This window comes from Myripristis murdjan, chromosome 9 (assembly GCF_902150065.1).
Source record: "Myripristis murdjan chromosome 9, fMyrMur1.1, whole genome shotgun sequence".
NCBI classification, from domain to species: Eukaryota; Metazoa; Chordata; class Actinopteri; order Holocentriformes; family Holocentridae; genus Myripristis; species Myripristis murdjan.
Window position 1 is genome coordinate 11868761 of NC_043988.1, and position 13280 is coordinate 11882040.

The 13280-nt window shown below is 39.3% G+C and overlaps 1 protein-coding gene across 2 annotated transcripts in view; it reads left to right on the forward strand.

The window, feature by feature from the left end:
• The first annotated feature begins 2983 nt into the window (after window positions 1-2983).
• Window positions 2984-13280, forward strand: part of bin3 (bridging integrator 3) — a 33015-nt gene continuing 22718 nt past the window's right edge. For both annotated transcript variants that reach the window (XM_030060032.1, XM_030060033.1), the window contains exons 1-3: window positions 2984-3108; window positions 9448-9496; window positions 10201-10241. In XM_030060032.1, the coding sequence (XP_029915892.1) occupies window positions 3101-3108; window positions 9448-9496; window positions 10201-10241 (98 nt within the window). In that variant the 5' untranslated portion in view covers window positions 2984-3100. The remainder of the gene's footprint in view (window positions 3109-9447; window positions 9497-10200; window positions 10242-13280) is intronic.

Here is a 13280-nt window from a genome sequence, read left to right on the forward strand (position 1 = left end):
CCTCAGACCTTGTTTTATGGCTCAGTGCGTGGTAAAAAAGAGACATCTCAGATATAAGCATGGCATTTCCATCAAATACATCGGCTTGTCTAGATTTTGGATGTGAATGGTGGCGATGAGTGACGCAATGAATGGTGGCTACTAAATATGTCCATGCTCAACATGAGGTATTTATTCCTTTCAAAGCTAGAATGATGTACCACCCAAATATCAAAAATTATGATAGTGATTGATATTTTACACATGATTCATTCCTATTTTTTGCCGTCTGTGCACTGATGAGAAAAATTATAATCCCATCACCTTGAAGACATATTTTCTCATTTTATCATAATCCTCACCATTTAAGCATCATTGGTCTAATACTGGATATGCTTCCTTTTCATTTTTAAGAAGCCTCCCTCTCTCCATCTAGTTTAACTGACATATTTCTTTGTGTTGGCCCTGCACTCCGAATGTTAAGGATGGTGTTCTAGATGTGAGATGGAGAAATTGTACAGGCGCTGTTTTGCTATTGTGAACTGGAGAAAATATTGTACTGGTCAGCAGGCACGGCGATCAAACTTAAAGAGGGTATCGATTGACAGATGCAAAGGCCAAAAGAGCGGTTTAGGAAAGCACTGCCACTGAGAACACTGCATTCAGAAATGAGCTTCCAAGGCCATGTTTTCCCTCTCCTGTACCAACCAGTTTTCATTGCTGAGCTTCCTGGCAAGTGTCCACTTATTTTCCAATTAATTTGGCCTCAGAGAGTCTTTTCTCAGCTCATCTACATGGTTAAATGAACAGACCTCCTTGCACTTTCTGAGATAGTTTAAGAGTTCACACATCCAGTAACGTCTGAGAGGGAATCAATAGTTTTGTACCATGAAAACACATTAACCCACTGCATTGTCGTGAGCAAATGAGAATGCTGTGAACTCTTCCCGATGTCTTCTGCATTACATCTGCAACAAAAATCAAAACTCATGACCTCCTGAAAATGAAGCATTCATAGCCTCAAACATTACACAACATGTCTCATATCTGATCCCAGACAATAAAATTGATAATAAATATAACTTAAACATTAGATTGGCAACTGCCCCGGTTACATACTGTCCTGAGAAATTGCCTGTTATGATCATACATTACTGTAGCAGCAATCCTTGTGCAGACAGCAAATAGCATCTACAGGGCAGTGTCAGTGAGGTGGTCAGGATGACAGAGAAAAATCAAAATGCTTCCCTTAAACATAACAGTGTAATATCGCAGGATATAGAATAGTTTGATGTCAGGGACTGATTATCACAGACTTTGAATTTTCTTTCCATTTCAGTTGACCCAAAACAACAGAAGCAAAATCTATTTCGAGGTTGTGTCTCCATGCTTTTGATTCGACACTTGCTAGTGAGAATGAATGCTTTTAATTATAGTATCAAATGTGGTCTCCTTTGAGAGAAAACTGTGTTTATCTTGCGTTGTGTTAAGGACTGATGCAGAGCAAGGCGGAGACCTCACCAAAATATTTCCATGTCTCCATGAAGCCATGTAATTACAACTTTGCAAACTCAATGTATCATCGGTTATATCATCTAACTGTGTTTGCCACTTTTGTTTTGTGACAGTTTTTATATTGGAATAAGAAAGATAGATATTTCAAATTTATATTATGCCCTCCACCCAGCTCCCTCACACATTTTGGTGGTTGACTGACAAAAGAGGCTGCACCATATTCTTCAGAACAATAATAATCATAGTGTGTAATGGTTATGTATGAATGCCACTGATATATGTCAATAACTTTCTAACCTGGAAAAATAATCCCCTCTTAATACTTCAAGTATGATTTTTTATATGTTTTTTTATGTTATTTTGTCCAAAGGCGAATGACTAAATGCTCTGAAATAGGAATTTGCTTCATCCTGGTTCTCTGCCCCATGTTGGATCTGAGCCAACATTAGCAGCCATCTTTGTGCCAAATTGGGTTGCAGGGTTGGCTGATCAAGAACAATATGTGATGAGGACTCTGCAGAAGCAACAAATCATAAATGTGACCTCAGTCTGCTTACAGCTGAAGGCAGCCTTGTGCAAATGTTTGTGTTTACTTGCTTGATTGAGTCTCCGTATAGTTGGCCATGGGCAAGGCAATAGGCTTGGGCTTACTCATGACAATAAACAATTACAGAAAAAAAAAGTGTAGATATGACAGGCTACTCATCTCATCTCATGGACTAAGGTGGCATCAGGGATTCTGTGGTCAGCAGTGGCACTGCAGTGGCACTACACTGTTCAAATGGAGTCGATACTGTTTTCTGTTGTGTTTCTTTTTCATTACAGTATAGCCTATCCTCATGTTTGCATGTGCACGGAAATGTTCCAAACTGCCACCCTAAGATTCTGGAGGTGGTGCTCAATTTCTTTATTATGCATGAAAAAATAGATTGGTTGAAATGGGATAAACTTATAACAATTCAAGACAAACAATTGGAAACACACACTGGGACAACTGTTTTGTTGTTTTTTTTTTTCTTTTAAGAAAACAAGGGGTCTTGTTAAAAATGTTGTGGATGTCTTTAGCCTATTTCATGTTTTTCTATTACCTTATAATAAGGTCCTTTTATGAGCTGAATATCGTAATGAACTTTACTATATCCTTGTGATGGGGAGATGTGCTCCCCTGTTTACTTGGCACTTCAGTTTGTTGTAATGCAATTGTTTTGTTATTTCTATGTAAGTACTTGAATAAAGAAAACGATATCATTGGCCTTCAGTTTACTTGGGTCTCTGCACGCACACTCGTATGCGCGCGCACGTCAGCGCACGCACGCGCGACAAATAGACGCAAATTCTGAACAGGTCTTTTACTGTCTACAAACGCTTTTACAAACAGCTGTAGCTTTCATCAAAGTTTATTCTCACCTTTTATTATTATTGTTATTATTTTTTATTATTATTTTATTTTGCACCTGTTTCTGCCGAACAACTTCCTTTAAGGACACCGGAGCAGCTAATCTTCCGACTTCCTGTTTTATGCTAGACTGTTGGCCGGTGGGATGGGATGAGGTCCTCTGAAAAGATAAAAACTACCCTGTGAAACTGGAATAGACATTCACACAACATGAGCTGGTATGTATCTGTGTTTATGACGTTAATTTGGTAGTTGTAGCCCGTTTAGCCTAAAGTACGAAGTGAATCGGCACATTGTTATTCATCTAAAGACAGATGGCTTGTCTCTGGACGCCGGCTATTTCCTGGAATCGCTCTCCCAAACAGGACGAAACATTAGCAGGAGCTAGCATGTAAAACCCGACTCTAAGAATCCCAAAACTTTCTTATAAATGCACATACATTGCTACTTTAGAGAAGCTCATTTTATCGTTGAACAGCTCTGTGTTTAATGCTGAACAAGATGAATGAACAGCGGGCTCAGAGTACTTGCTGGAATCGAGGCTTTGCAGTTCAACAGTGTTAACGTTACTTGCTGAAACACAACTCAAAACAAGTACACACTCGACTAAAGTGAATTTAAAGTTGTAGTCACGGATAATAGTCTTAGATAAACCATAGAGAACATGTTAATTGCACTGAAGTGAAGGTTATCAGAAGTTGGAGGCTAAACTTAGCTAAGTTAACATTAAAGCCTGCCCTGTGTTGCTGTTAGCATTTTGACATGCGCACAGCAACAGTGTCAGATGTTTTCCCTTTGTGTACTTAGGAGTAGCCAGGACTTTAGAGGTGAGTTTATCATGATGTGTCATCATTGACAAGTTGAGACAGGGGTAAGTGTGTGGGTCTCAGTAAGCTGTGATGCCACCTCCATGTGTGTGGTGATAGCATTAGGTTAATGGCTAGTATCTGTGATTTTCAAGCTTCAGGAGGACCAGCAGTTGTTCTTGCAGACCAACATGGGTTTGTGGCCTATTTGGTGCCTGGGGCTACGGCAGAAACAATTTACCCTAATTTTTTATACTACTATCCACCAACTGCCCACTACTTTCTTCAGCCTGTTGGAGGGTTTTGACAGCATTACATAACAACTGCTCCCTGTAGTTTTTAGGAACATTTTAATCTTTGACCCACTTTTGGCTCTGACCCAGTCTTTGGAAACTTTGCTTGTCTGTTATTGAAACCTCAGATGGTTTTTCTGGCAGTAATTCACGATTCCTCTATTGTAAAAAAAAAAAAAAAAAAAAAAAAAAAAAAAAGGGCAAAGCAATCAGAAATTTAAAATGTTGACACAATGAAATGCTGCAGATTAAGGTAACAAAAACAGTAAGGTGGAGCTGGTGTTTCCTAAGAGCAGTCATGCACAGTGGACAATTACATTTTGACTAGTTGAGAGTTTCACCGTTAAGTTGCATCAAATCTCTAAAGATAGCCTGGTGACAGACTCAGTTCACTTTTGATGATCTGCAAGATGGATTGCAAATACCCTCATTTAAATTTTGAGTCAAAACCAGTCGTAAATCAAATTTGACATTTCTACATTTCATGACTAGTTATAATTTAAATGAAAGGTAACCAGAATAGGGCTGGGCGATATATTGATATTGTGGTATGAGACTAGATATCATCTGTGAATTTGGATATCTGCTCTGTTATTTGCCTCTACCTTCTTGGTCATCATATCCATATTGCTAATAATTGTCTATCAAAAAGCTCTTGTGTTTAAATATTTTACGAAAACACCAATAGTTATCCCCACAATAGAGTCACAGTATCAATATTGAGGTATTTGGTCAAACATATTGTGATATTTGATTTTGTCTGTACTGTCAGTCGTTGGGAAACTGTATTGCAATTATAGGTTGCTGAAAGTGTAGTGGCGCTATCTCAAACTGGAATTCATACTATCCACAAACATGTTATGGATATTTTGAATCAAAGTTTTACTAGACATAATTTATCGGGTGATCTTTTATTCTTACTTGTTAAAATGGATTCAGCAGTATCTTGAGTTGTCATTCTGACTAGACAAAATGCAACTGTAAATATCTAAAAGATGTGTCATTTTTACGTCAGACATTACTGAAAGCATGTGGCTGGTGCTTCTATCTAGTTCCTCAAGTTTGTATGGAGATTAAAAAAAAAATCTGTAGATTTCCACACAACTCTCTGGTGAATGAAGCTCTCATTGGCCACAGATTCCCTGATGATAATACACTCTTTACTCTCATGCTGAGGCTCAGATGCTGCTGTGGGAGTGAAAGGCCAATGGGATGAACTTTAGGTACTTGCTGGTAGCGTTATGTGATTAAAAAATAGTGCGGATGAATTTCTCTGTGTGGAGAGAACTGTATTTGCAGGCACATAGTTTGTGCTGTTATCGCTGTAGGGAGGTATTAGTAGTGACAGAGGGCTTCACTACTACTAGCTGTGTAGCCTTCCCTCACATAATATATTTTGCAGCAGATACTCTTTGAGGTATGTATGTCAACCATAATGTAGGCTGCTGAAAATACAATAAGAGAGAACATTACACTACAGTGAGTAGTAAAACATTGGAAGATTTTAATGGCAAATTGAAAGAACTATTTATTTAAGGTCAGTAAAGATTAGGCAAATATATAACATCTTTTCTGGACTACTGGTATTTAGTGTTTTTAGATAAATGGAATGGCTTAATTACTTATGATTTAATTAGATCTAGCCAAACTGTGGCAAGCCTTTGGTGAATGTTTAACTTTGATCTGTTTGGTTGTGAAGCAGAAAAGACTTAAAAACTAAATGTTCATGGTCCTTACATTTTAGGATTTTGAGGCTGCAAAAGCATTTAGCCAGATGTAGGTTATATTTGATGATGCACCCAAAATCCTTAGTCTGCTCAGACATCTGCAAAGTTTGCAACAGAAACATAGCAGCCTTCTTGAAATCTTAGTGTCATGTTGTTTTTCCAGCCTTTTTGAAATTCACTGTGTCTTTAGGATTAATCTACAGCTACGCTTTATATTTTCAAGTATCTGGCGGGTTGAGGTATCAAACAGGCTTTGAATCATGTGTTGCTGCATGTATGGATATTGATAATAGACTTGGACAGCGTCAGTGTTTGCTTCCTCCAATTAATTCACCAGTAAAGGTCAAGCGGAACATAAATGATAACAAACTCTTTCAATGCATGTTTGTGACGTTTCTGTACATTAACTGCCTTATGTCATATCATCATCACCCCGCCCCTCTCTCAGTGTCACGGTCAGGAAGGAATTGGTGATCATAGCCGGCATCACACAGTTCAGTTTAGTGGTCAATGGCTGGCAAGCAGCGCTTCCACCAGCACACACGGCTAAACACAAGGTCAAGAGTGGGGTGCAAGACCAGTGAAAAGAGCCCTTTATGGACTCTGCTGACTGATGCATTCCAGTAGGGCCTGCACACTTGCTCGTATGACGTGAGAGATTTGACTCTGGGGTCATCGTCAGAACAATTCCGCTCCCCATCGTCTTCAACCAGCCTTCTGTGCTCCCCGGAATAAGCTAGTTCGAGTGATGTATTATCCCACTAATGGCGTACACATTTGCCGTTTCAGTGAAAAGCCATCGGTTCTTCCAGTTGATGCATAATGTGACCCGGCGGAGAGGACTGTTGCGTCTTTGTTCATGCCTACGTGCTTACTGGACACGAGTGACGTGTAGCCCATTAGTATAAAGCAAAGATCAGATAACTCTTTATTTCAAGTGGACCTAGTTGTGGCTATGAGAGCAGCTATGTGTCACAAAGTACTTCTTGCTACAAACATTTAGGCCTGAATGTTGGCTGTAACCTGATGTCATCCAGAAGGAGATGACAGAGGTACTATGGCCACCGAAAGCTAAATGGGGAAATATACTTGAGACTAACAATTTAATATTTCATCTGACTTAATGAGTATTGTAGAAACACTTTAATGGTCAAATGAGGTTTTGTACTCATATTGTAACCTCTCCACAGACTATAATGACTTTAAGAGTACTTTAGTTGTCAACTTATTTCCCAGCACTTAATGCTAAGCCAGTTATTGAGCTGAACTACTTGTTCCTGTCATCAGTAGGCCTAGATTTGTTCTCAAAATTGTCAGGCCTTGACCTGCTGTAACACACAGTGTAAGTTTAGTATTCTGTCTTCAGCAGACTTTTGGCCATTCCTACTTTTCCTTGTAAGAGTCGGGATCTGGGTTCACAGGACTTCACGTACCAATGTTTCTAAATGTGACGGCCCCTGCAGAAATATCACTGTGTGTGAGGAAACATCAGAAATGTTTCTCACAGTGAATACAATCCCTCTCTCTTTCTGGTTGCCTGCCACATTCTCTTTCTCTCTGCCTAGCACACTCTCGCTCGGTTTATTTGCCAATAACACACTGTTCTCAAGAGGAGTTGATAAGAGTGGCCACTTTCCTATGGCCATTTGCATAAGTAGCTATACTCTGAACCTGTAATGTTACAGATTTTTCTTTTTTCTTTTTCTTTTTTTTTTTTTTTTTGCTTTGGCTATGATGGCTATTACTATATTAAGGGGAAAATCCACTCTAAAGTCACATTCGTTATCATGGGCATTTATCTTGATATATCGTCAACAAACAAATCCTGGCGCTGTTTCATGAAGAAAGAGTAGAAAACCCACTGAGTGAACATATGTTTTTGTATATGAGTATATTGCCTGTGTCAGAACTGTTAGCATTACTATGAAGTACATTATTGTACCTAAAGTTCAAATAAACTCGAGCTTACAGTCAGGTTCGCATAGGCCCACATCATAAATAGAGTTGCCTCAGTGTCTTGATAACTAGATGACTGATTAAGGTTTTGATTCATTGGATTGCAGCTTTGGGAGGGAGCTGTTACTATATGTTGATGTAACATAAATTGTGTTGCTGGAATTGCTTTTTTCCCTTGGACCCCATTTACCCTACTTAACGTAGGAAATCTCATGATGCAGTTGTTATTTTGGAAAGGGATTACGCACAATAACAAACAATGTTGTAGGGCGTATTTCTACATTTTGTGCCTAATGTGATCGTGTTGAAGTGTATAGTCGTATCCAGGTGATCTGGGAAGCATGACTCATCCAATATGGAACTGAGGAATTTCAGTGGGTGAGTGTTTTCCATGGTAGTAGTGGCTCACCCAAAACGATGACACTGGTGAAACTTTTTTTTCCTCCTCAAATTGCTGTGTGTTTTTTTGACCAAAGCCCAAAACAACAACAACAACAACAAAATAGTTGTTTTTTAACATCATCTATTGATTAATTAGGGTTTTGTGAATTTGAGTCCTGTACAATATGACAAGAGGCAACAAATGATAGAAAATCATCTTTACCAGAGTTTTAACAACAATTAATTTGATAGAGTGATTGTGGTATATCTTCCCCACCGATGAAAAGGTTTTTTTGGGGTTTTTTGTATACTTGTGTTTGAGATTAATCGTGCTGGTTATTTGACCAGGTTGAGTTTTATGATTGAGCTGTCATCAAAAAGATCTTCCCCGCAGATCAGTAGCATTCAGTGGTTGCACAATGAGGCTCTACCTCACACCCTCTCTTTTCCATCTCATTAGTCTACACACCTTTCTTTTGACGCAGCTGCTGCCTCACCCAGCCTGTCAACAGCAACTGTCCATCACATACCTTGGATTTCAGGCTATTAGTGTCACATCAATGACAAACCTACAGCCATGTGCAATGGCAAGGCAGTGTTTCTCTGTCTCATGGATTCCCAAAGCACTCTGATGCTTAGAAACAACTTATTAAGGCACAGGCAAGGTTTTGAAAGGAGGATAAAAGACTGTGTTATAACTAAGAGGGAAATAGTTTTTTTCTCCAGAAAAACTATAGCTAGGATGTTGGTGTGATTCACTTTCAAGAGTATAGAAAAGTTTGTTTCATTGTGAAAATTAGGCGCAGCTACTTCTTAAAATTGTGCTATCCTATTTGCAGTTACGCCAAACCACATGACATGTTTTGTTTTTGATTGATTGGTAGCGTTTGTCTCAAGTGTTCTTTTAAAAGACAAGCTTTTGTTCTTGGTCTCTTTTTTGAGCCTGTTGACATATCACACCACAAGTCTTAGATTATATGCCGTGTCCAGCGTTTTGAAATACCATGTTTCTGATTTATTGCATTGCATAGAACATATATAGCTCGAGCATCTGTGTTTGATTGGTAGCAGGGGTCCCACAGTAAAGCCACACTGAGAAGAGGGGCCAACCACTTCTAATTAGTGATATCCGCCTGCAATGGAAGCCAGATGTGTTGAGTGATGACAGGAAGTTAATGTACAGGGCCTTGGCTGCCTGCTCCAGAGGAGCACAGATTAACAGCTTCAGATTGACAGTCTCAAGATGTAGACAAGGCACTTGTTCATGCAGTCTGTACCTACCTCTTATCACTCATCATGCCGTTGATGTCAGTCAACACATTCAGTCATTCGGTCTTTTAGGTAGCTCTGTGTTTGCCTTTATCTGTCACCTCTCACTTTTTTTCTCATTTCAGGATTCCCTTCAAGATTGGACAACCAAAGAAGCAAATTGTCTCTAAAACTGTGAGTCCTCAACAGTTCCTTTGTTTTGGAGGTTTCTGTCTTTTAAAAGGCTCCTCAAAATCAGATGAATTCTATCTAGATTAGAAATTTTTTTTGCTGTAAAGGTATACTTCTATACACAGTCTGCTCGAGAAGATGTAGTAGTAAGTCTTCACAAACAGTGTTTAAAACATGTATGATATCTTAAATAATTTAATCAGTGTGCTTCAGATGAGAGATTTATGGGGTGCCAGTTTGTCCAGTCCATGCGAGGGGGCTGAGGTGGTTGCCTTGAACTGATGACGAGTGGGTGTTCTCCTTGCTGGAGAAAACCACTTCCAGTGTAATGGGTCTGTGGCGCAGAAGCCACTGTCGGACCAGGTTTCCAGCTTCCTGTGCCATCCTAGTCCAAAACCAGTGAGTGGGTTACAGGCAGCCCAGTAAGATGACCCACTGGTGACAAAGTGGCAGCCGCCTCCCTCAATGTTTTGGCTGCTGTGTTTCAATCCAGGAGCCCACAGAACCACAAGACAGGAACCCTTGCTACCTCCGTAACCAGTGTTTGTCCTGTTCAGAGACATGGTTATGAAAGCTCTGTCATTATCATGTTAGCATATGTTGTGATTAACCACTAATTTTAGGGAAAGACATTACAATGCACACACATGTTAAATAATGAAAAGTGACAAGTTTACATGGTTCTTTGTTTTTCTTTTTGTTTTTAGGTTGAAAGAGACTTTGAGCGAGAATATGACAAGCTTCAAAAGTAAGTTTGATTTTTAAGCAAATACTTACAGCAATGTCTACAAAGTAAGATGATGTAAGAGAGTCAACTTGAGGGAGGAATTCACAGCAAAAAAGACACACTTATTATATACATCTCTTCAGACAGTTTAGTCTGTTTGTAAACATGTGAACAAATCTTGCAGTCAAAAACAAGGTTCACAGTGCTTCTGAAGCCATTTTTTCATGTCATGACCTGGAAACCAGTTTTGTAGATATTGTGACATTACCCATAGTGTTTTTTGATCATAGGGCATTTTCTTTTTCCAAACTGATGGTGGTGCAGTGAAATAGGTCAAATTTATTAGGAATTCTCATGGCAATTAACACCTGAAGCATATGTGAGATTAATAGTTAATAGATCAATAGTTAGATTATCAAAAAGGGACAGTGCACTAATAAATAATCAAACATTAAAAGACAATGCGGCAAACAACACATAATTGAAAGAAGTGAGAAAGAAGCTTATTTGGTTAGGAAATGAAAAAATTCATTCCAGAAACTGGAATTATGTTCATGGATATTAACTGAACCTCCCAAATAACCTTGAAGGGGCTTTATGTCAGCTCCTTTTCAGGGTGAAATCTTCTTTTTGAAATGCCATATTCAGAATCATAAGTACAGCAACACCACACACTAACTCACCTATGAACGCTTATTAGAGACAGTTACCCAAAATAACTGTTATTCTTAGATTATTTTAAGTCAGCACTGTGTATTTTGTTGGAAAAATTAAACTTATTTTTCATTTGAACCTCAATGGCATGTGCTGCTTTTAAAGCGACCTTTCCTCTGTTAGCTGTTTTCACCTTAGGTGAAGGAGTGAGAGAGTGAGAGAGAGTTTGTACAACCATATAGCGCTGTCTTTCATACACAAAGACTACAACATGTTGGCAAGTTCTACTTTGAAGGACACACCTTAATAAATATGGTGCAATTCTCAAGAAACAGGGAGGATTCATGCATGTTGAGCCTACATTAGATGGCTGTTATGTTCATAGGGGTATGAAACACTCGACTTATGACATCTTGTATGCTCACATCCTCGGTGTAATAACTACAGTTCATATTTCTTGTCACAGCTTCCAACCCCTTCTGTGTTTGCTTATGTTTGTTGTTTTTTGGCAGAAGTGAAATTTCTATTGCAAAATTTGAGAAGAAAGCTTATTTTCCATCAGAAACCCTTGACCTACCACTGACCCTTTGTGATAATAAGAGAAACCCTCTTAATTTTGGCTATAAGTTCTAATTAATAGCTATTGAAATTCTTGCACTCTGTTTTTGTTAAAGCTAGAGATGGCATAATTAGCTGATCTATTTTAGATGCAAGCATTTTTTTGTATTGATTTGTGTAGGTACACACTCTCAAGGCCTTTTATGAGTAACCCTGAAATTATGAACACTTGACAGTTGGCTACGCTGAAGTGAGTAACTTGTTTTCACCGTTTGTGTGAAACAAAGGAGAGGAGTGTTCAGAGCACTTGCCTAAGACCTGAATGCTCAGTACATCCGGGCCTTCTCCTACTATGAGGCTGAGGTTAAAGAGACTCCCTGAGGGCCTTGCAGACTGAGTGGGAGCACCGTTTTGCACTCAGGTTTTGTTGAGTAGGAGGGCCCTTTATCAGAGAGGTGTGGCACCAATAGACCTTATAGATGAGTCAGAGGAGCAAGCATGTACAGACACCTAGGTTCTCCACCCTTGAGATCCATATCAGCAGATCAGCGCATGCGATAGCCTAAATATACTTCGTAGGCCTAGACTACGTTGCTTGTCTTTCCATTCTGTCATTGTGATGCAAGAACTACTTGGTTTAATTTGGCTAGTGGTGTAGTGTGGTTGCTATCATTAAAGTACAAAAAAGAGGAATGCCCGTGCACGACAGGACAATATTCCTCAGAGCTTGAAAGAGAAAACATACAACCAATTAGCAAAAGACTGACTGCACTGTCAAAGGTTTGCTTGAATGTTAGCGTTTTATTTACTGCTTTCTGGTGTCACGATTGGGTTAAGTCAGTGATGCTGATCCGGGCCAACACTCTTGTCAACATTATAAGAATGTTTGACATGAACTAACTCTGTGTGATCTTCTAAACTTGTCGTGTTTCCCGATTTTGAAAACCTAAATTCAAATCATCATAGACCCAAATAATGGTTGGACACTTTTTCAGGACAGATAAACTGCCTCAGCATTTTTCATAACTGTTTCATCATACCCTTGTCTTGATCATTTCGCTGTGATGCTAGTTTGGTGCTCAGTTGGTTTGGGAAACCTGTTACAGTGTCTTTCCATGTTAACATCCACACATGGCAGTAATTCAGTGGGCGATGTGGCTGGCTGACTGCGGCTGCACAGGCCCATCTGCGGGGCACCGGAGTAAAGAGCAGCTGTTCCAGTAGGCCCTTCTATTAGCACCTTTTGGAAACAGACCCCAGGCTCACCTGGCACTCGTCCAGAATGGCTGTCCTGCTTGCTGTCAGTGCTGACAGATTAGGGAAGATGCAGAAAAGTAGGAGGAAATATATGGAGCATGGGCTGTGGTTCAGTTTCACTTGAACAAACAAGCACTGCAAGAATTCATCTTCAGTGCACAAGCTTTGCTATCAGAGTTTTGTTTTGTTTTGTTTTTCATCTGTGAACGGCAAATGTTTCTGGTTTTTATTCTTCCGTGTGTATAACCAGGTAAGAGCACCTTGACAATAGACCAGAACACTAAATTAAAGAATTGAACTTGTTCTTTTGTTGGCATTAAAGGTAGTTTCCTGTCTCATTATGTGCGCCAGTATCCATACATTACTCTGTAGTGTTAACTGTCTCAGGCAATTTACAAGTTGCTGTTTAGTGTCACTTCACATTTACCAGGTGCCTACTACTGCTTCCACTGGTGATTGCAAGTGCATCTAGACATTCCACATTCTTTCTTTTTTGTGTTCATGTATTTTATTCCTTACATTGTTAACAATTTACAGTCTGGTTACTCCCAAGTTTCTTTTTGCAGGGATCCCAAAGACATAAATTGTAAA